General features: G+C 34.6%; 4 protein-coding genes and 1 pseudogene across 5 annotated transcripts; 3 read left to right on the top strand and 2 right to left on the bottom strand.

Moving 5' to 3' along the window:
- Positions 1-1,419: 1,419 nt before the first annotated feature.
- On the bottom strand, positions 1,420-2,359 carry LOC108324632 (CBL-interacting serine/threonine-protein kinase 5-like; annotated as a pseudogene).
- Positions 2,360-4,348: 1,989 nt separating this feature from the next.
- Positions 4,349-5,932, top strand: LOC108325438 (pentatricopeptide repeat-containing protein At1g52640, mitochondrial-like). The gene has a single exon (XM_017558512.2). It carries the CDS (start codon positions 4,364-4,366, stop codon positions 5,930-5,932), a length of 1,569 nt encoding a protein of 522 aa, XP_017414001.1. The 5' UTR covers positions 4,349-4,363.
- Positions 5,933-10,077: 4,145 nt separating this feature from the next.
- On the top strand, positions 10,078-12,772 carry LOC108325552 (GABA transporter 1). 2 transcript variants are annotated; one of them, XM_052875492.1, is made up of 7 exons: positions 10,078-10,382; positions 10,616-10,738; positions 10,892-10,986; positions 11,149-11,290; positions 11,409-11,539; positions 11,764-11,979; positions 12,202-12,772. In XM_052875492.1, exons 1-7 carry the CDS (start codon positions 10,217-10,219, stop codon positions 12,601-12,603), a joined length of 1,275 nt encoding a protein of 424 aa, XP_052731452.1. In that variant the 5' UTR covers positions 10,078-10,216; the 3' UTR covers positions 12,604-12,772. The 2 variants fall into 2 exon arrangements, with proteins under 2 accessions (XP_052731452.1, XP_017414128.2); XM_017558639.2 differs by having other exon boundaries at positions 10,174-10,382; positions 11,104-11,290.
- A 92-nt stretch (positions 12,773-12,864) lies between these two features.
- Positions 12,865-13,918, top strand: LOC108325389 (PRA1 family protein D). Its single transcript, XM_017558457.2, has one exon. It carries the CDS (start codon positions 13,078-13,080, stop codon positions 13,654-13,656), a length of 579 nt encoding a protein of 192 aa, XP_017413946.1. The 5' UTR covers positions 12,865-13,077; the 3' UTR covers positions 13,657-13,918.
- Positions 13,919-17,257: 3,339 nt separating this feature from the next.
- On the bottom strand, positions 17,258-22,455 carry LOC108324153 (E3 ubiquitin protein ligase DRIP2). The gene is made up of 8 exons (XM_017557003.2): positions 22,235-22,455; positions 21,884-22,124; positions 21,110-21,209; positions 19,528-19,858; positions 18,949-19,391; positions 18,771-18,821; positions 17,828-17,900; positions 17,258-17,664 (listed from the first exon to the last, which is right to left on the bottom strand). The coding sequence occupies exons 2-8, from the start codon at positions 21,999-22,001 to the stop codon at positions 17,491-17,493; spliced, it is 1,290 nt and encodes a 429-aa protein (XP_017412492.1). The 5' UTR covers positions 22,002-22,124; positions 22,235-22,455; the 3' UTR covers positions 17,258-17,490.
- Between the last annotated feature and the right edge of the window lie 296 nt (positions 22,456-22,751).

Here is a 22,751-nt window from a genome sequence, read left to right as displayed (position 1 = left end):
GAAGAAAATGGGAGATTGTCCTAAATCTTGTTGACCAACGAACATAAGCAACATATTATTGTATGGGATATGAAAATGACCTAGGAACAATAGTGAACATGCAAAAAATCAATCCATGTAATGTTTTCGTAACCATGTTGATACCTTTTTTGTTTTTCTAAAATTGCAACTACAACTTGTTGCACGTCTTATAGAGGTGGTGTTGTTTGTAGTTGGATCATTTTTTTTTCTCAACATGTATACTTTACAAGTCAGTTTTATGGTATTGAGTTAGACTTAAAGTCTACTTCTTAACATACACAATAATGGCTTATTAAAGAACAAATGATCAAGAACCAAAATTTTTCCATATCCATGATTCAAACTCCTCATCTTATTTGGTCACCTTCTTGTGATATGCATTGGCATATTGTTCTCTAACTATACTTTCACCGAAATTCGTGTCAAGATTTAACTCAAATTCATTAATATTGTGATTCATCCATTCTTTTTAAAATGAATTTTTTCTTCCTTATTTGCTTATATAGTTGTGTAGGGTAGTAAAAGATTTGGTTGTCCACATGAGAAACTACCTCTTAGAGAAGAGTTTTTTTTCTTTCTTTTTTTGTGCAACTTACTAACTCGATCACTTATGTAATATAGGAAAGAAATAATGAGAATCACCATTTGATTTGAGAAAAATGATTGAAGTGCTTCTCACCTAAAAGAGACAAATGCATCATTTATTCGAGAAAAATCTTAAATTAAATTGAATTTCATTTAAAGCATCACTCGCTTAAGACTCATGAAACTTACTTAAGTGATAGATATTTAAGCAAATGATTCCATTGAAATCATCATCTCTATAAATGAGATATTGATTACGCTTAAGCAACAAAAGACTTGTGTATGCTAGTAAAAGTAAGAGATAAAAAGATAAAGAATTAATTATTATAAAAAATAACAAGAATAAATTTTTACTCTTAATGGTTATAAAGAGTTAAACATTTACTCTTTATATATATATATATATATATATATATATATATATATATATATATATATATATATATATATATATATATATTATAACACAAATTACATCATTACAAATTAATAAATAAATTATAGTCAATATTAAATTATATATTATATATTTTATTTAATAACATAATAATAAGTATGATATACAAATATTAAAAATTATAACATATTAAATTATCTAATAAAATACATAATTTTATATGTATATATAAGGTTTAAATTCTAGGATGGTCCTCATATTTGTTGAAGAATCTCAAGTGGGTCCTCTGTTTGAAAACGATCTCAATTGGATCCTAAATTTTGAAAAATTGTATGTTGATGTTAATTATTTTATTATGTGGAATTTTTATTTAAATTAAGGGAGTTTGACGTGACAAAATTTAATTGGTTTTTTGCCTACGATGAAACCCATTCGGGTAATTCATACTGAGCTCTAAACACTATTCTATAGATTCTCATAACATTCTCACCTTGGAAGGGTAAATAGCTGCAAAGCAAGGCGTAAAGAATTACCCCACAAGACCATATATCAACCTTTGAACCATCGTAGCCCTTTTTCTTCAGAACATACGGTGCCACGTAAGCAGGGGTCCAACACAGCATTACGAGCATGTCCTTGGTGTGTGGCGTTGCTTTGGCAGCGCTGAGAGTCTAAAGTCAGAGAGTTTTAAGTCCTCGTTCTGGTCCAAAAGGAGATTCTCCAGCCTGAGGTCGCGGTAGGTGACGCCGCGACTGCGGCAGTAGTCGACGATGCTGATGAGTTGTTGGAAGTACATTCTGGCAAGGTTTTTAGAGAGTTTTCCTTTGTTGACTTTTGTGAAGAGCTCGCTACCCTTAACGTATTCCATGACGAGGAATATTTCTCCTTTTGTGGCCATGAATTCCTTGAGTTGAACGATGTGGGGATGCCGCACCAGTTTCATGATCGAAACCTCGCGCTTGATCTGCTTCACCAATCACTCTTTCTTTAGCTTCTCTTTCTTTATGACCTTGACGGTGACATTGTTGTTGGTGACGAGGTTTCTGTCGTAGTAGACCTTGGCGAAGTTTCCTTACCCTAGGACCTGCCCCATCCCGTATTTACTGAATATTATGTTTCTGGGGTTTGCTTGGTCAAATTTGTTCAACAGATCCATGGGAGGAATTGGTGGAGATGGGAAGAACCTAGATGGGAAAGATTTATGCTTTTAAGGAATATGGTGTCCAAGGGACATACCACCGAAGAAAGCATTAAGAGGGGTTGAAAATCTTCATGGTGCAAGTATGATGAAGAAGAAGAATACAGTGTGGTGACAAATGAACCGTGAAGGAGAAGAAGAAAACAAAATCCCTAATCTATTATTTTAACATAAACCAATCAAATTTTGTCATGTCAAAATCTCTTAATTTAAATAAAAATTCCACATAATAAAACAATTAACATCAGCATATTAACTGTGCAACATGTTAGCATCAGTTAATGTCGTCTGTCAACACTTAACGGAAAAAACTTAATTGTTACGATTTTTCAAAATTTAGGACTCAATTGAGACGATTTTCAACAAGAGAACCCATTTGAGATTCCTAAATATGAGGATCATCAGAATATTTAAACCTATATATAAATGATATTGTTTGTAAAAGTTAATTAAAATAATATAATAGAATCAAACTCACCTTAATTCTAATCCTAACTCACTTGAGTTTTGAAAAATGAAGTTTTCTTTGATCTCCTTTATTAGGATTAACTCATGAATCGTTTATTAAGATGTGGAGGGTAAATTGAATTTAGGAAACAGGGAGTGTAAACAACAAAAAGACATAAAACAAATCCTAATTTATTTAGTGGGTTGTTTAATTACCAGATTTGCTACTGTGAAAACTAATCAAAACCCGAATGTGTTTCTTCCCTTTGTTTTATGGGTGTTGCTCCCTACACCACCACCCCGTACTTCCTCCACCTCCCCATTATTGTTTTGCCCTTCAGTAAAATTTTATTTTTAGGGTTAATATTTTTGAATTTTTTCCCACTCCCAACCCATTTCAGTGACATATACTTGGTACCCTACATGCAGTGGCAAACACATAATCTCTTCTTTCTCTTTCACGTTGAACTTCTTTCTCTCATTCGTTGTGCTATGTGAGACTGCGGTAGAATTTCATTACGTGGTGTGCGTGGGAGATTGCAAAGGTTAGTGGTGGTGGAAGGAATTGATCCAGTGCCAGGAGTCTGTCTTGGTGGTGTGGTGGTGCTCAAAGGTTGTAGTAGTGCTTCGTTCAGGTGCGTAATCAAATAAACCCTAAAATAAAGATTTAAACTTTAAACGAATGTCATCCTTCAACGGATGTCAACATCTATTTAAGGTGAAACGGATGTCGACATCCGTTTAAGGCCGAACGGATATTCCACATTTGTTTTGGCCTTCGCAGCTCTCAGAGACAACCAAGCACAACAACAGCACATGATAAACAAATATACAGATTTAAACTAACTTGGGATGGAAATGAAAAACTAGATCTACCGCTAGATCTACGCTCCTCCTCTACACTTCTCCACACTAGGAATCAACACCAACAATGGAAAGAAGCAAAGGGAAAGGAAAGTGGAGAAAAGAAGGTTGAAAGAAAAAGAAAAAGAAAGAGAAGGAAGAAGAAAACCTTGAACGAAGATGGGAAGAGAAGAAGAGTGAAAGATGTGGTGTGGTGGAGGGGTAGAGCTGTCACGGGAGTGAAATTGAGAGGTAAATTAGGGTTTTGAAATATGTTAAAAGAATCTCCAAAGGTAAAAAATAAAAAAGTTAAAACAAATGGGTAATTTTGAAAATAAGATAGATCGGAGAGGTGGAGGGAACAAGGGATGGTGGAGGAGGTAGCCACACGCTTATTTTACCAATGGTCATTCATTGTGGGAAACACCAAAACTGTAACAATGCCATGCTAATTCTATTCTTTTCAATTTATGCTTTCAGGTTAGTTACCATTTGACTATAATTTCCATTTTGCCCTTTGATAATTCTTTAGGGTTTCGAATGAATTCGGTTTTTCTGATAGAGGACAGTAAGCAATATTGGGCTTTTCATATGGAGAAATTGCTCTGTTGCTTGGAGCCACTGCTACTCTGATTCTTACATCTGTTTATCATATAGAGGAATATTTTCCCACTTGCTGTTCTTGCATATGAATTTGTTTTTTGTCTAAACAGGGGAAGAGTGCAAATTGTGCTTGCCATGGCCTTGTGCACGCACATCCATGATGACTTTCACAGAAACCCAGATTTTGAGCAATGAAAAATGTTGGATTGAAGGTGCTTTAACGAAGTTGAATCCTTCCCGGTGCTGGAATTGATATCACATTGTCCCATATGGCTTTTCAGTCATTTTTTTCAAAGTATAAAACCTTACCCTCTTTCTTTTGCACCCTTGTCCAACACAAACCCAATTACCACATTCATTCTTTCCCAAACCCTCAAGTCTTAGGGCCATCATTACCAGACCTTGTCAATGAGATATCCCGTGTACTCAGTGACCATCGATACCCTCACCATGATCTAGAACTCTCTCTCAAGCCATTTTCTCCACAAATATCCACTAATTTGGTCGAACAGGTCTTGAAAAGGTGCAAGAATCGTGGCTTCTCAGCCCATAGATTCTTTCTTTGGGCTAAATCAATTCCAGGTTTTCAGCACAATGATGTGAGCTTCCACATTTTGGTGGAGATATTAGGAAGTTGCAAACAGTTTGCCATACTATGGGATTTTCTCATAGAAATGAGAGACTCTCGTTCATATGTAATCAACGGTGAGATTTTCTGGCTCATCTTCAAGGCATATAGCCGGGCTAATTTACCAGATGGTGCAATTCGGTCTTTCAATAGAATGGATGAGTTTGGAGTTATGCCAACTGTTCATGATTTGGATAAGTTGTTGTACTTTTTATGCAAAAGGAAGCATCTCCAGCAGGCTCAACAATTTTTTGACAAAGCTAAGAATCGTTTCTCTTTATCTGCTAAAACTTACAGCATTTTGATAAGTGGATGGGGTGAGATTGGTGATTCAGATAAAGCCCGCGAACTGTTTGAAGCAATGCTTGAACAAGGATGTCTAGTGGATTTGCTTGCGTATAACAATTTGTTGGGCGCTCTTTGCAAAGGTGGTTGTGTGGATGAAGCTAAGAATGTTTTTCACGATATGTTGTCAAAAAGAGTTGAGCCAGATGCTTTTACTTATTCAATATTTATTCATTCGTATTGCAGTGCAAATGATGTGCAATCAGCTTTCAGGGTTCTTGATAAAATGAGAAGGTACAACCTTTTGCCTAACGTTTTTACATACAATTGTATTATAAAACGACTATGTAAGAATGAACTTGTGGAAGAAGCTTATCAATTGTTGGATGAAATGATTTCAAGAGGAGTTAAACCAGACATTTGGAGCTATAATGCAATACAAGCTTACCATTGTGATCATTGTGAGGTCAATAGGGCCCTGAGGTTAATGTTTAGAATGGAAAAAGATAAATGTCTTCCTGATCGCCATACATATAACATGGTCCTCAAATTGTTGATCAGGATAGGGAGGTTTGATAGGGTAGCTGAAGTTTGGGAGAACATGGTGGACAAAAATTATTTTCCATCTGTCTCAACATATTCTGTCTTGATTCATGGTTTTTGTAAGAAGAAAGGAAAACTAGAGGAGGCATGTAAGTATTTTGAAATGATGATTGATGAAGGAATACCACCTTATGTTACTACTGTTGAGCTACTGAGGAATCGACTCTTGGGTTTAGGGCTTTTAGATCACATTGGAATACTGGTTGATAAAATGAGGCAGAGCACTTCCCATGCAATTCAAGAATTGGAAAATATTATGATTGGTAATAGAGCAACTCATAATACTTTGAGATGTGATGAGACAGATATAGAAAGTGACTGAGGAAGTGGCTATTTGTTTCTCATACTACTTTCTCCTTATTCTATTTTGATGAATATGTCGAGGAAACCATTTCATTGCTGCAGAGCACATAATGGAGATGTTAAATCTGTGGGCTATGGTTAACTGACGCATTTTGAGGTTCTAACTGTTACTATAATCCTTCAATGTAGCTTGTATGATGCAAGTTAATCTAAATTTTAACCCTTGGAAATTTTACATGAAACACCTTAGTTTCTGTATCATGAAGAAATGATTGCCAGCTCAGTTCATTCATTACGGCAGAGATTATGAATTTTATACCTTTAGTCACTATGGGTGTGGCTGAGATTTAGCATTATGCAACTTCTTTTCGGGCATGTGAATTTTGTAAACTTTTCATTTCTCATAATGTTATGGATGAGAAGTTGCTCCCGCATTTGGATGCTACCAAACTGGTCCTGATATTTGTATAAAATAGGCATCAAAAGAATAAGAGGAAAGTTAAAAGCGTGTGTAGCTGATCAAATGGATGGGGAACAAACATGCATTAAGAGTTACGATACTCTACTGCATGGGATATGATTGAAGAAAATTATTACTATAACTTGGGATATACCTCCTCTTCCTCCTAAGGTTTTTTATTTCTTTCTTCTCTGCATGATTTGTTTCCCTTGCATTTTAACACGGAATTCATGAATGATCCTTACCTTCTTTGCATAAGTGGACTTGTGTGTTCGTAATTCAATGCTATGTGAATTGATTAATATGTGGACGAATGATAAAGCTTGGTGGATTTCAACGGTAAGCCTTTTTTGTTCTAAAAAATAAATTAAATTAAATTGAGGTTAGTCATATTGAAACAGGTACACTGTCTAGATTTATAAATACAATGAGGTTACCGTGTATGCATTTGTTGTTATTTTGGTTTGTACCTTAGGCAATGGAAACATTTTGCTTGAGTTTTGAAATGTTAATTTGTGAGGGGTTGCAGTTGCATCTTCTTCCTACTACCCAGGAGGTTGAAAATGACGAAATATAGTGGTTCCACATCATGCTTATCTATCTGTATTTTATAGGAGATAACTTGCAATGAATCACTACTGGAGGCCTGCTGATAAAGACAGTCCCTATACTTTTGCTATTGACGAAAATTTAACTCTTAGATAATGATAATTCATCATCATTTGAAGTTTATCAGGTCCAGTGTACGCCCTCCCCTGTTTACTCGCGCTTAAAATGGTTGCATTGCATATGAATATAAATGGTTGTTTCCAACAATCGAATGTGTTAGTTTGGATTAGTTTGTCTGTCATGTTTGCATAGCTGCATTAGTTACATGCTTATTTTATGAATGCAATTCTTCTTAAAATTGTAATCTTTGTTGTTTTTGTAGACAGAGTTCTTAGTAAAATGGGTGAAGGGACATAATGATTGGTTTCTAATAGTTTTAATTCAATATTCTGCATTTTCTAGATCAATTACATCAATATGTATTCTTAGAGCATTGGCCTAAGGCTGTTGTCTAAAATTATGCAGGAGCTTTGGTCAAGAATTGGAATGTTTTTCCAATGAAAAGAAAGAAATTGTGGCAAGTAAAACAGATTGCTACATAAATTAGTACCGTGAGGCTGCATGACCGAAATCCATGTCTTGCTGAGGCTTGCCAGATATGATGTTGATGGTTCACGTTTCTGGTTGTATTTGAGTATTGGTTGTATGCTAAAAGAGATTGAGGTATAAGTTGGTTTCATTTTTTACAGATGTGTACAAATACGGAGTTGGGTTTACTATTGTTAACATATTTGTATTGTAAGTATTTATTGATATTTGTATTTGGATTAAATGACAAGAATGTCTATTCAATCATTCTTAAAATGGTTGGTTAAAAATATTTCTGGATGGATTTAAATGGTTTCAATAGGTATTTGAGAAATTTGAACCAAGATTATGCGATTTTCTCCACAAAAATAGTTGTCGTTCTTTTCCTATTGATTTTGTTAACCATGATGAATTGACACATCAGATGATTTTAACCAATTGTATCTTCCAAGTCATTTATTGTGTCTCATCAATAATTATGCATGCTTTATGTTTGATCAATACTGATTTAAAAATTATTCTTCCTATGTCGCCAGAATTCATTGAAGTGTCAGACTATAAGGTATCATCTTAATTATTCTCCCACTATCCTGATTCGATTTCATTTATCACTTATCAGCTAGTGAAACTAATGGTTAGCACTAGTGGAGGGTGTATGTAAGTAACTTTTGGATCACAAATTTTTACTCTAAATAAAAAAAAATAATATGGACCTATGAACTCGTTTAGTAGATAGACAGATACTTTTCTTTAATTAACAATGTTATCAGAAAAACCGCTATGATAGCGGTATGACAGACACAGTTGTAGTTTATCTTTATAAACATGGCGGTGGCAATGTGGAGTTTTTAACATGGTGGCCGCTTTGGGTGTTACATAATAGCGTTGCGTAATGGACGTGGCAAAAGGAACAGCAACAAGTGTGCAACTCTTACATCATATTTTGTTGTATTTTAATTTTGAGTCTGAAATTTGAGATGTTTTAACTTGATTTTATTTTTATTTAAATTTCTTAGACATAATATTATTATTAGTTATTTATATTTATATTTTTCTTTTTAAATTATTTATATCCGTATATTTTACCTTTTTATATCATCTATATGTATATATTCTATTTTATTTTTATCCGTAATGCTTTCATATAACCCATTACGATTTTTGATATATTTGCATATAAAGGAATTTTAGGTTTTGATATTTTTCGTACCCGATGTCCATAACATTGCTAATTAATTGTTTGATGTAACTTTAAGATAATATTTCTTCTTTATCATTTTGCCTATAATATCTTGTCAATGCAGTATATTCTTTTTATCTTAAAGAAGAAAATTTAGTTAAAAGATAATAAGGTATAAAATATCTTATCTTACTCTTACTCTTTTTAATATTTGATTATGATTATTATTACTCTCATCACGTCATCATCGTTTAAGATTATCTTTATGCCGTTATCACGTCAAATGCAATGCTTTTACAATCATTTTCATCACTATAATATCAATTATTAATACTATGAGAGTTCTAAATTTGTTATGACAATTACCATTACTTTCATTATTATTATTGTCAAAATTTCTTATCATCCATTTCATTATTATTATTATTATTAGTATTAGGGTTAAATATGTTTTTAATGCGATTTTGGTTTTAGTCTCTCTTTTAAACTAAGGTATTTTTTGGTCCTTCTCCTTTAAGAAAATATAATTTTCGTCCTCAAAAACCAACGACCTTAAATAGAAGGTGAGCTGGCAAACGGTGGAGTGTCATGTTGTAATCTTTGAAACTCTTTCTCTCTCCACAACCATCACCACCTTTGCTTCTTTTCATCCTCCGTCAGCAACGATGTCATCAGTTCTTTTCTCCCTCCCTCTGCCACCAAACCTCTTTTCTCTTCCTCCCACAGGAAAAAGTGTCACTACGCCGGCGTCGCTGCTGACGGAGGATGAAAAGAAGCGAAGGTGGTGATGGTTGTGGAGAGAGGGAGAGTTTCAAATATTACAGCGTGACACTCCACCGTTAGCCAACTCACCTTCTATTTAACGTCGTTGGTTTTTTAGGACGAAAAATTATGTTTTTCTAAAGGAGAATGACCAAAAAGTACCTTAATTTGAAAGAAAGACTAAAACCAAAATCGTCAGATAGTTTAGGAACTAAAAACATATTTAACTCTTATTATTAAATAATATTTATGTCATCTTCAACATCATTATATCCTTGTTATCCTTGTTATATTTATTGAAATGTGTTAAGCTGAAACTTGTAAAAAGGAAAAAGTTTGTTTGACATTCTCTTTAAAAAATGTTTGACATTCGTTTGTCTTTTGTAATGTCAAAATATCACCTCTCTTGTATAAATAATGAATGGTGGTTTGGTCTGTTGCTATGAAATAAATGATTTTGATTTTTTTTCATCTCATGACGCTTTTTAAAAGACTAAAATGCTCCTAATAGTTAATCAGTTCCCATTTCCGTGTCGGACCATGAAATCTTGCTTTTTAACTGCCACTAAGGTTGTAGTAGAATTATGTCGCTTTCTGTGTGTCCATGATTTCGGCTACGGGCAAGGAAAAATGTCAACAAACATGGAGAATAATAGTGTAAACTCCAACTGCAACATGAATGAGAACAGAAAGATAAAATGAATTAAAATATCTGTGTACAGAGTGGGAAAAGGCAGAAACAAAGTAATAGGAGCAGAAACAGAATGGAGTCAACGCGAGAATTGGAGACAGAGAAAAGCGATTCAGAAGAAGCAGTGAGAGGTAAAGGAACATGGAAGCAAGCAGCTTTCCATGTTGCAACCACCATTGCCACCCCTGCTGCTTATGCCCCTTTGCCCTTTGCTATTGCTTCTCTCGGTTGGCCTCTTGGTAATTTCTTATTTATTTATTCATTCCTGAATTGTTCTTAACGGAAATTTCATAATCAGACAATTTATAATTAAATTCTACAGTAGTGGCGTTTTGTCTCCACCAGGGTGCTGATCAAATTTTATATATTTTATTCATTTCAAATGAGGTCACTTTCGTATGTTTTGTTCGACTTATGTTGGATAATTAGTTAACTGGTTTTTTTTGGTGTTTCTCTCTATGAATGGTTTCAGGTGTGAGTAGTCTGGTGAGTGCAACACTAGCCACCTGGTACTCTAGCTTTTTGATCGCTTCTCTGTGGAAATGGAACGGGGAGAAGCACTTTACCTACAGACATCTGGCACATAGTATTTTCGGTTGGTTTTACTGCAAATAGTTTCCTTTACCACCTTATCCTTATGTTAGTCCTATAATATGTACATGTTATTTAATTTCTCTGCTTGTGGCATTAATAGCTATGATCATTGTCAAATTCAACAGTCTAATTTCTTGTTTATTGATTCCTGAAGGATTGTGGGGGTACTGGTCTATTGCCATTTTTCAGCAGGTAGCTTCTCTGGGAAATAACATTGCCATTCAAATTGCAGCTGGCAGCAGCCTTAAGGTTATGCATCTACCCAGAGTTTAATTAACTTCAACTCTTTTTATGTAAATCTTCTTATGGACAATAAAAACCATTTGTTTCCATTTTTGGGGATGTGGATATGTTCTTTTTATACAGGCAGTTTACAAGCACTATCATGATAATGGAACATTGACCCTGCAGCATTTTATTATTTTCTTTGGAATCTTTGAACTACTTCTCTCCCAGCTCCCGGATATTCACTCACTGAGATGGGTAAATGCACTCTGTACTTTCAGCACAATAGGCTTTGCTGGTACAACCATTGGTGTTACCATTTACAATGGTAAGCTGGTGATGGATCTTTTTCTTCTTGTCTGTCAAAGCCTCAACACCTGATTGATTCCTCCTCTTTATTTCACGGACATAAACTGTTTGAATATTTGATTTCCAACATGTCTTAGGGAAGAAGATTGATAGGACTTCAGTAAGTTATAGTTTGCACGGTAGCTCTGCTTCTAAGTTCTTCAAAGCCTTCAATGCGCTTGGGACCATTGCCTTTTCATTTGGTGATGCAATGCTTCCAGAAATACAGGTACCTATTAGTTCTAAGTCTCTTACATTGTTATACGTGTTCTTTTTGCCTTGATATTGTAAACAAGGTTTTAGTTTGCGGTCCTGGTATCACCATGATCCCTGATGTTGTTGCGAAAAATTATAGATAAATGTGGCCAACAACAATTGTGATCATTGACTCCAAAAAACCTTGATGTTGTAAATGGTCACTGGGCCTTTTGTGACAGTGTATTCCTTTTGCAGAATACGGTGAGAGAGCCTGCTGAGAGGAATATGTACAAAAGCATATCAGCAGCATATACTGTCATTGTATTGACTTACTGGCAATTGGCCTTCTCTGGATACTGGGCATTTGGATCAGAAGTCCAACCTTATATTTTAGCTTCACTGTCTATTCCAAAATGGACTGTTGTTATGGCAAATTTGTTTGCAGCAATTCAAATATGTGGATGCTTTCAGGTACCTCTCTTGCACTTCAATATAAGCATATATCATAACATTTGTAATGTCAATCAATCTTTATGTCACTAGTGTTCTTTTTTAACTTACCAGAACGAATGAATAATGTTATGATGATATGAGATGACCTAATAATTTTTTGTTATTCCGAATACGAAACTTATATCTATCATGGTTCAAGTTCCTTTGCTAATGGAGTTCCTTGCTTGCATCATTTGTCAGATATACTGCAGGCCAACATATGCCTATTTTGAGGAAGGAACAGGATTCAAGTCTAACAAACGTACGAGCTATTTTCCCTTCAGAAATCGGCTGACACGACTTATTTTTACTTCCATATACATGGTTCTTGTTACTCTTATTGCTGCCGCAATGCCCTTCTTTGGAGATTTTGTGTCCATCTGTGGGGCAATTGGGTTTACTCCTTTGGACTTTGTGTTCCCTGCTTTAGCATACCTTAAGGCTGGAAAAACGCCCAATAACTCCAAACTTGGCCCTTTCCTGCGACCATTAAATATTTTAATAGCTACCTGGTTTTCATTAGTTGCTATCTTGGGTTGCATTGGTGCAGTCAGATTCATAGTGGAAGATATCAAGACCTACAAGTTCTTCCATGATATGTGAGGATTTTGGACTAAGTTGTACATTTATCATACATTTTTTTCCCAAATCAGCAGCTTCATAGTCTTGATCCCGCTATAAATATTAAGAAACATCATGGTTGGTGATAATTTCATTATACAATATACCACTATGCATTTAGGTAGTGATCAATTTCTTGTTAGAGAAGGCATGAAAAGGTATATGAAAAGGTTTTTATTTATTTATAGATAGCGGAAACAATAGTCAAATGAAAGTCCCATTATTGTTTTGATTTTTTGGCGCCTTTATAGATGGCAAAACCCCGTAACCGACGTGCTTCGCTTCGCACTGAATAGTTGATAAGTACTTAACAGAGCTTCGTCACAATCACAAAATAACACTTTTATTACACTGAAACGACACGAAGCACCTTTTCTTCAAACACGTTCCTCCTCAACAGAACACCAACTTCTTCTTCGCGTTCCGGTTAGGGTTAGGGTTTCCAACTTCCACCCAATGTCGTCTATTAATCTCTCGCCCCTTTCCTCTGGTTACAATTCAATCCCTTCCATCTCACGCGCCACGCCTCCTTCCGCCTTTTCCACGCGGCGTCCATGGCAGGAGTTTCTTGCACTGCGCTCCTTCACGCTCCCCTACTCCCTCGGCGAAGCCACGCTTCGTGTCAAGCGCAATCTTGGACACTTTCGTGTGAATTACGTCATGATCGCGCTCTTCGTCCTGTTCCTCAGCCTCCTCTTTCAACCGATTTCACTCATCGTGTTCATCGCCGTGTTCACCGCGTGGTTCTTTCTCTATTTCTTCCGTGACGGCCCTGTGGTCGTGCTCCACCGCACGCTCGACGACCGCCTCGTCCTTGCCGCGCTCGCTGCCCTCACCGTGACGGCGCTCGTCCTTACCGGCGTCTGGCTGAACGTGGTTTCAGCTCTGCTCGTTGCGGCGGCGGCGGTGGCGCTGCATGCGGCGTTTCGGAACACCGATGATTTGTATATGGATGAATTGGAAGTTTCTGATGGGGGTTTGGTCTCGGTTGTTGGCGGTAGCCCAACGAAACGAACAGGGCAAACTAGAATATAGTTGGCTGTGGTATATACAACAATTTGTTTCGTTTAATCGTTGTTGTATTTCTTGCATTGCATCTACTCGAAGAATATAGAGGCTCCAGTTTAGGTTTTGGTCACTTGGAAATGTGAATTGTGTCAATATGATAGTTTTACGTACCGTGTTGTTAGCATGGAATGGGTTCGATGGTGGCCCTTTCTTTTTTCGTGTTCACTGAATTCGTGTAAATTCTTGAATAAGTACTCATAGGTTGAAGCAATCGCATTCAATTTCTGTATTTTGAGTTCCAATTTGGTTTATGGTCTGGTTTGGTGTGCTTTTTGCATTTATAATATGTTAGTAATAATGGATAAAAATTGATTTTTTTGTCTAGTGTAAGTATAGATAGATTTTGGTTGCTTTGAAGAGTGGACCATTTTGGTTACTCATTTGTTGTTTTTACTTTCATTTTGCTATTCTTGCTCTTTTTGTGAGTATATAATATGATTAAATTAAGAACATATATTCTATAGTGGCTTCCTTTTGTGTAATGTTATGCTTTTTGGAGTGGCTTGATTGCAGTTGTTTTGAGATTTGATTTTGTTGATAGACATGCTTTTGTTATATTGTGAAGACAATGCGCTACAGAGCGTCTTCTAGTTCCCTGTGTGAATCAAGTATTGATTGAGACTTACTAAGTTGCTAGTGTCCAACATTTGAGAGAATTGAAAAGAAAACCACAGAATTGCCAACTTATTATGGTCTAGTTAAACAATATGTCAAAGTAACTGCCTGACTGTTTAGCTGACACCTAATTTAATCAATGCCAGTTGCCTCCTTTTGGTTACCTAGTTTAACTGTTGGGTGGAAGTTGAGATCTAATCTCACAAACATGGAAGGGAAGAATGTAAAGGTTACGCAATCAGACTGAGGGTTGAAACTCTTCCCTCATCCATTCTTGAGTACCCTTGTGGGTTCTTTTCTGGAATGTTGGAAATGGGTTTCCTGATGTTTCACATCATAAGATTGGATCTGTAGTTCTTAGGGTCATGGGTAAATTGGATATGTAAAAGAATATGTTTTCATTTCTTGTTTTACCAATAACTATAAATTTTTCACTTTGTTTTAAAATATGTGTCTATAGGAAGTGGTGCAAACAGCTTTTTATTGTTTTTACTATTTCTTGTGCAATTATTCTAAAACAGGAAATTGTTGAGAATGATATAGCACTTTTGTATTGATGAGTGAAAACAGGAAATGAAATATAACATTTTTGCCCGCAAACTGAATCTGGTTCTTAAATTACCAAATATTTGTTGGTTATTAAGATATAAAATATATGTAATCTGTCCATGTTTCATCACTTACCTCCATACTAGACTGTTCTGCTTGGAAAAATTGATTTTTTTCGCCTGAAAATTATTCCTTAAGAGTGATTCCTTGACAGATTTCTTACTATCATGTTAAAATATAGTCATAAAATCAATCATGGTAATTTATATTCGTTGGACATGCTTAGTTGTGCTGAAATTCTACTTAATAGTTGTATATTTGATAAAGATTGTTGATCTATGTATTATTTTCTAAATTCTATTTGAAGCTATTGTGTGAAGAAAGAAGTTATGTTGTAGACGTACCAAGAGGACAAATAGGATAGGAGTTTCTGTGTATAAGTACTGCCTTGTATGTACTTCGTATGTGCAGGACATGTGATGGAAATAAATAAATAATTTTGAACATAATTGCTAGAAATAGGAGACTGTCACTCTGGGCTTTAGGACAAAAAATCGTTGTTTGGCAATTACTTGGGCATTAAATGTTTATCAATGGCAATTACCCATATTTTGATAAATCAACCCATCTGGACAGATATTATGTGAATTTTATCCTTAATTCTTTAACTTATTTTTTAGATATATTTAATTATTTTTAATTATTATTTTATTCAATTTTTTTATTTAATCTTCTTATTTATTATCACTATAATTAAGTATGATTAACTAATACAGAATTAACTGAGTACTAGCAATTACAAACAAGTGTAATTATTTTTCTTTTTCTGTTTTTTTATAATTGTTTATCTCATTGACTATATCAATTATTTTACCGTCAAACTAAATGTTTCTTATTTCCAATTTAATTACTAATTGAGTAAAAATAATTACGATTATTTTATGTTGACTTTTATACATATGTTGCAAATTTTATATTTAACTACAAATTCTTTATCTCGTGCCTTCCTTGTTATTATTCTCATCTTCATATTATTTTTCATCTGTGATCATGTTCTTTTCAATTTTGAAGACTGGAATAGTTGAAGTAATATACAACATCAAACTTTTACCAAATCCAAAAAGATTGTTTTATGCGTGCAATTGTTATTATTTCCATGCTCTATCATTCATCATTAATATATTTTTTTTGTCCATTTCATCGTGTTTTCTTATTTAACTTTACAATTTTTTTTACTTCATTTTGTGGACTTTTATATTTTACAAAATTAAAATGATAGAAATGTCAAATAGAAATATGAATATGGTTTCAGAAACTAAAGAAAAAGAAGAATAGATAATCAATTAAGCCTGAAGCTCTGGATGAATTTGCTATTGTTCATAAAAAGATAAAACAAATCCAAATGATAAAAAAAATTATAGCACAATTCAGCTATCGATAATTTTCAAAATATTGATAGTACTAATTATAATCAAGAGCAAGAAAAAAAAAATATTCAAACAAAATATATTGTTTGAAGTATTGTACATGAGAACACTTAAGTGAAATTCTGAGAAAATATTTATGATTCATGATAATAAACAAATATTAATGAAAACTTTAGAAATCTAATAATAAAAAACACTTCAATTAGACATGACAATTTGCAAACTCTTATAGACACTTTTTCATCATTTTATCAATACATGTGTATAACAATAATTAAATAGATTTAATTAATATAAATATTTCCAAAAGTATATAGCCGTAGAAAAAGTTGCGTGTATGAATAGTTAGTATCAATAGACATTCTTATGAATATTTATGTAAAACATCTACAGACAGGTAAATCATGAACAAAAAGGAGAAATGATAAATTATTTTGTAGAACGAGCTGAATATTTTGTTTCATTTGTCTATTTAGTTTTATTATGCATGACTCGCAGCTCACATAAATCAATGACGGTACAGGACATTCCAATCTCACAATTTACATTATATAAATTATTATATAAATTTGTCTCAAAATATTTTAATAGCTTATGATATTTCCGCTATATTATTGCCTGAATTTGTCATTATTTAAGTTTATTTATTTATTATTTTTATTTGACAATTTTAATTATTTAAAATTTAATTTTCATTATTATTTTAGTTATAACATCGATTACAAAAATTTTAATAGATTTATACTTAAAAATTAAAAATTATAAAATCATGAATATTACTTATTTAAAAAAAAACTTATAAAATTTATTATTTTTACTAATTTTATTAAATAAAAATAAAATTATTAAAATCCTACATCATATATTTATAACTTATAATTTAGGGATAACATTGTAAAACAAATAATTGCTTATGCAGGGTGGATTATAGAAATTATGGTGGATTGCCTTTGCTTAATTTGTAGACACTGCACTGCTTTAACAAGAAGATATAATGTGATTTTGTGGCAAATATCCAAGAAAGAAACCATCTGTGGCAGCCAGTGTGCAAATGAAAAGGCATGCTCTATAAAAATCAATCACTACCATAACTAACTCAACATCATCCTCTGCTACTCCACATTTAGCATTCTACAAGGAGAGGAGATTCCTCATAATTATTCAGCCTATTATCCTGCTACATAGTACTGTAGCTATTGGCAACTCATGGTCAAGGTTGTTGGACCTTCCGACCATAGGTTAGGATCATCACAAAATCTTTCCCTGAGGATCCTATGGTTGCAGGAATTCTGTGGCCTGTAGATGCCGTATCAAGCCACAATTCAACTAAATTCTGTACCTGTAGTGAAGGAAGCACAGGATGTCCCATGCATTTGATCTCAACCTGCAACAAAAGTAACTTCAGACTATAAGCTACAAGTGCTCGTCTTTAAAGATAGAATACTGCAACATGTCATGCACTTTAATGATAACAAAATGCAAATGCTAAAACCCCAGAACCCTTTGCGTGAATATGAATCTATTTTACATATCCAACAAAGACTTACCTCATCCTCACTTTTCAGGCCCAGTTTCTTCATTAACAGTTTTTGGATAAATGAGACAGGTATGCTTCCGTCCCTTGAGCAAAATGAATAGACAGACATGAGAAATCAGAGCTCGGTTAGTTCTATATTTGAAAGCATAACCAGTTTCTCAAGCATTCTTCCAGATGGAAAAGTAGAAACTTGTACAAAAAGAGAAAAATACATTATACACTAATAGTGCTACTACAGTTATTGATAAGAGGGGAGGGAGGGATGCATCCCTGCATGACACTAGAATTGTTCAAAGAATTCTTTAATTTTGAAGTGGTCAATCATTTCGTGCATCCATGGCCTCTTTCCATCCTTGGGACAGTCACAGATTTTTATCAAGCTTGTCCTTTTGCTATTTCCTTTTTCCAGTATCATGCTTAAATAGCTAACATATTACCTTGATATGAATATGTTCCTACTAGTTCAATTCTCCTCTTTCTAATTGATGGAATAATAGATCATTGACTACTGAGGCATAATCAGCCAAAGGTCAAACCAATCACTTCCTTTGGTGTTATTTGATAAGTTGCATGAAAGTTTACTATGAGTCTATTTGGGCAAACTTCTAACATGATCTCATGATAAAAGAGGAAAAACTAAAATTAACTTCTTCATAACTAAAACTAGCTTTTGTATTAACTAACATGTAGAAGTTCTCTCATAACTTTTTAAAATTTTTTTTTAACTTGTGCATAAGTTAATTGAGCTTATGAAGAAATTAATTTCAGTTTTTTCTTTTCCTTTTGGTTTCTTAAAAGGGCTTACGAAAAAGTTTGTTCAAACAAATCCGTACCCTGCTGTGAATGGGCTTATATAAATATTAATGAATAGCAAAGAAGGATATTTTCATTTAAAAGATATAATTAACTTGTAACACTGTCTACATTGGTCCAGAAAATGACAAGGAACTTACTTTATTCTTACATAACTTGAAGGAATTTGGGGTAAAGGTGCATCTCCTTCCCTGAAACATTAGTGGGAACTCAGTACAAGTAGAAATATTCAAAAGATGATTTACGAAACATATATAATAATTACTGGATGCCAAGATAGAATTTGTTAATTCAAGTTTCAAAGCTATGTTTTCTCACTGATTTTCAGAAGCTGCTAAGGAGAACCAAATTGAGTCATTCCATAAGAGGTTACTATCATTAGCATCCAGAACAGCCTGAGGGGATATTCTAGATTCTCCAAAAACAGGTTCCTTTTTTGGGCGAACTCTTCGCAGTTTGTTGGGTTTTGCTGTATCTGGAGAGACATGATCAGTGCTAATCTTTTCATCTTCAACTTTTGCCTTGCGCTTATTTTCCTCATGTTTGCCTTTCAGCACTTTATTATCGCTGTCATTTACTTTCACGGATTCTGGTTTAGCATTAGACGATTGCACATTAGACTTGAAAGACTTACTCCTACTTGCAGCCTCTGCTAAATAATTCAAAGTTTTCCAAAGATCCCATTTTGCTTCCTGTGTTTCAGCACCATTCTGCAGTCCTCTATTGCATATGGATTGACTATTTTTACAAGGTGACAAACTCTAAACCAATAAGAAAAACACATTGTAAACTTAGGCAGGTGCCATCAGGGAAAACAAATAAACCAAAAAAAAATAAAACAGTCAACAGAAACATATATGGTGAGCACAACGAGAAGAGCATGATCGTCTTTCCTACCTGTCCCGCACTCTTTGCAGACTTGTTTGAAGTGTCAGGTGAGCATGAACTATCTTGGCGATCTTCCAGTAATTCCTCTTCTTTTTTAATGAGCTTTTCAACAGAGAAACCAGAGCCCTGCAGGCCTAGTGCCTTTCTTGTAGGTTTTGTTCTTCTCCCTGTCATGGTTGATTGTGTAGATACCCTTGGAGTGCTGACAACCAAAGATGACAGTGATCTTTCCTTTCTTCTAGCTGGTAATAGTACTGAAGGGATGGCTACAGGTGCCTTCTGCTTTCTTTTATTGAAAGGGAAAATTTTGTTCCTTAAATCCTGCAAACTGTTATCTGGCCTGGGAATAGGAAAGACGTGCAACATATTAAAAGAGAAAAGCTATTTCAAAAAAAAAAAAAACTTAGTTGTGTGCTTCCATGCATATAAAGAATAGTGATGAAGGCAATTAATATAAAGCATATATTATTAAGTTTTGCAAGTTTTTCACATCTGGTTGAGACTTGAGACAGTTTGCAAAACTATCTATGTATTGTCTCTAACTAATTCACCAATACTAATGCCTACAATGTTTGATCCAGTATTGCCAATATATTAACATTATATGCTCTTATAGTCCAAAACCTTTGCAAATAGGATAAATCCACCAATTTTGGGCAAGGACTAAAACCAATAGCAACCTACCTCGGAATGAAATCTTCTACAGACAAAGCAAAACTAATAAATTGAACTTAAAGATACTCAGCTAAAGAATATTCTAAACCCCAAATAATGGGGTCAATTATGTCAGCCATTCCATCTATTAATGGGATCACAACTATTTTTATGATTAGTCCTTATCTGATTCAAGCTAATACTTCAGATGAAAAATTATTAATCCATCTGATGGAGTTAAAGCACAATGGTTAAAATTTTCTCTTGCTTTAAGTTTTGGTTTTATGCATCTTAAATGCTTTGGTATTTTCTATGCCAAACATCAGACGCGTAAAATGTATACATGAATGGAAAACTTCAGAAAATAAACTGCAAGCATACTACGAAAATAGTAGGCTATGTTATCTATGGATGACAAGCTGAATGTATTGTATTCCCTTGGATGTCATAGTTCACTTGCATGAACATTACAACGAGTTATTATGATGCCACAAGTGGATTTCGGGAGCAAGTTCCCAAAAAAATTAAGAAATGAATGACTTTATGTGATGACCACATCACATCAACAGTTCTCTTTCTTACGTGATGTTGCAACGTAATACCAACCTAGAGGAAGATCTGATTGCAGCATGATTGTTTTCTTTTTCTTTCCATAATGTTTGAGCAACTTAGCAGTATTAGACAGCTTTTAAGTGCAAATTTAGACACGTCAACAATAAATTAAATTTTTAAATGAAACGGTGTATCTTGCATCTCTATTTTAGCAGCTTTCAAAAATTGACATGCAGAACAGAATCTCTTGCCGGAACAATAGAACAAGGTAAATCAACACCTTCCATTTTTGTAGTTACTCCCCCCCCCCCCTCCCCCTCCACTTCCTTTTGAAGAAAAAGTACAACAAAAGAGGGATTAGTCACAATTATCTGAAGGGACTGACCTCATTTTCTCCAGCGGAACAATGCCCAAATCAATGTTGCATACTGGACAATTTTCCAATTCTTCATCTGTAATTTTATCATAAATGCACTTCCTGCAAACTGCATAAATTCTACGGGATCAGTTTGTCCTTCATCCATGAAGCATCCATAATAAACACAAATTTCACATCACAATGTCCATGAGAATCGAGAAAAACCATCAGGCATAGTTACTTACCGTATAAACCTCCCCAATTAACAACATAAGAAATGAAGCCAAGTAAATTAAGAAAGACTATTGTTGAATGGTTTATAGAGTTGGATACTATTTTCCTAAATATATAGGCATTAAAAAAAAACAAGAAAGTTTATTAGCTAAAAAAAAACACCAGAAAAGTACAGAAGCAAGAAAAGTTCCTATCACGGAAAAGAAAAAACTAGCTGTTGACACAGTGGGCCAAATCGAAGCACAGAACTTCCTATTGTGTAACAACCACGTTCTGAATGGTGTGTAACATGGGTATACTCACAGCAGTAAAAATAGAATTTTCAAAAGTATTTACTTACAAAACACCCATATCTGTAATTAAGCAAATACCAAATACTCCCCATCTTGAGTATAACAAGCAACAAACCCAAATGAACAACGCAGAAACCGGGACAAACCCCATGAATGGAAAACGCGGAAAGAATAAAAATTTGAGAAAATTGAGATGACGGTGAATAAAAAGGCAAAAGGGAAGGAATAATAGAAGGGATACTGAGAAAAGATTAAGAAGGAAGCGATTAATTACACGTATGAAGGCAAAGAGAAATGGCAGTGGCCTCCTTGAGGAACTTGTTGCAAAGCGGGCAAGTCATGCATGCTGCAATCGCATCCCTCTTCACTCTCACCAGCCTCTTCATCGTCATGGATCACCCAACCTTAACTCTCAGACCTCACGTATGTATGTATATGAGTGTGTGTGTGTCTGTGTGTATTCTATGCTATCCACCAGAGTGCATGCAAATTTACGTCCACTTCGGCAGAATCACCTGCATTAACACCACCATGACAAAGAAGCATAGATATAACACTCCGAAATCAAGAATCAAAGGCCGAATAATAAGATATTATGAGCAGAGAAAGAAGGAGCGAAAGGGACCTAGGTAGTGTGGATCGGTGAAGAATGCTATAGAAAGGAGATGGGTCGGTGAGATTGGACGTGGATTTAGGGGTAGCTTGTTGGATTCGAACAGCGTTGGTGTTGTTGAGGTTGATCTCAATCGAAAGGAGAAAAGCCTTTAACCAACGCTCCAAACTGGTTTTCTCTCTTTTGTCTTTTTATTCTTTTTTTTTTTCCTTTTCTCAATCAAACTTTGCATTTATTTTGTTCGATTTCTTCGAGCAGATGGATTGTGATGTCGGATGCAAAGATAACGTGCACCTTTGCGCTATCCTACCTTATGCTGCGCACTCTAGATTAACAGATTATTACGTGTAATCGCTTGGTTGGCGGGGATTTCTCTGCTCTGCGCTCACCTGCACCCCAAGGTCAATGTACTCGCACCTCAACTGAATTTTTTAGCTTCACATTTAGTTGTTAGTATTTATGGTCCTTTATACTTTTAATTATTCCATTTTGACTTTTAACTTCAAATGACCAGTTTTTATTTTTATTT

This window comes from Vigna angularis, chromosome 3, assembly GCF_016808095.1.
Source record: "Vigna angularis cultivar LongXiaoDou No.4 chromosome 3, ASM1680809v1, whole genome shotgun sequence".
Taxonomy (NCBI): Eukaryota; Viridiplantae; Streptophyta; class Magnoliopsida; order Fabales; family Fabaceae; genus Vigna; species Vigna angularis.
Note: the sequence above shows the minus strand (reverse complement) of the source record. Positions and strands in the feature narration are given on the sequence as shown.

Coding starts and splice junctions, on each gene's coding strand:
- LOC108325438 (XM_017558512.2), top strand. CDS start 4,364: ATGGCTTTTCAGTCATTTTTTTCAAAGTATAAAACCTTACCCTCTTTC.
- LOC108324153 (XM_017557003.2), bottom strand. CDS start 22,001: ATGACGATGAAGAGGCTGGTGAGAGTGAAGAGGGATGCGATTGCAGCA. Junction 19,859..21,109: donor GTTCCGCTGGAGAAAATGAG/GTCAGTCCCTTC, acceptor TCCTATTCCCAG/GCCAGATAACAGTTTGCAGG. Junction 18,822..18,948: donor TTAGCAGCTTCTGAAAATCA/GTGAGAAAACAT, acceptor CTAATGTTTCAG/GGAAGGAGATGCACCTTTAC.
- LOC108325389 (XM_017558457.2), top strand. CDS start 13,078: ATGTCGTCTATTAATCTCTCGCCCCTTTCCTCTGGTTACAATTCAATC.
- LOC108325552 (XM_017558639.2), top strand. CDS start 10,217: ATGGAGTCAACGCGAGAATTGGAGACAGAGAAAAGCGATTCAGAAGAA. Junction 11,291..11,408: donor TGGTGTTACCATTTACAATG/GTAAGCTGGTGA, acceptor AACATGTCTTAG/GGAAGAAGATTGATAGGACT. Junction 11,980..12,201: donor AAATATGTGGATGCTTTCAG/GTACCTCTCTTG, acceptor ATCATTTGTCAG/ATATACTGCAGGCCAACATA.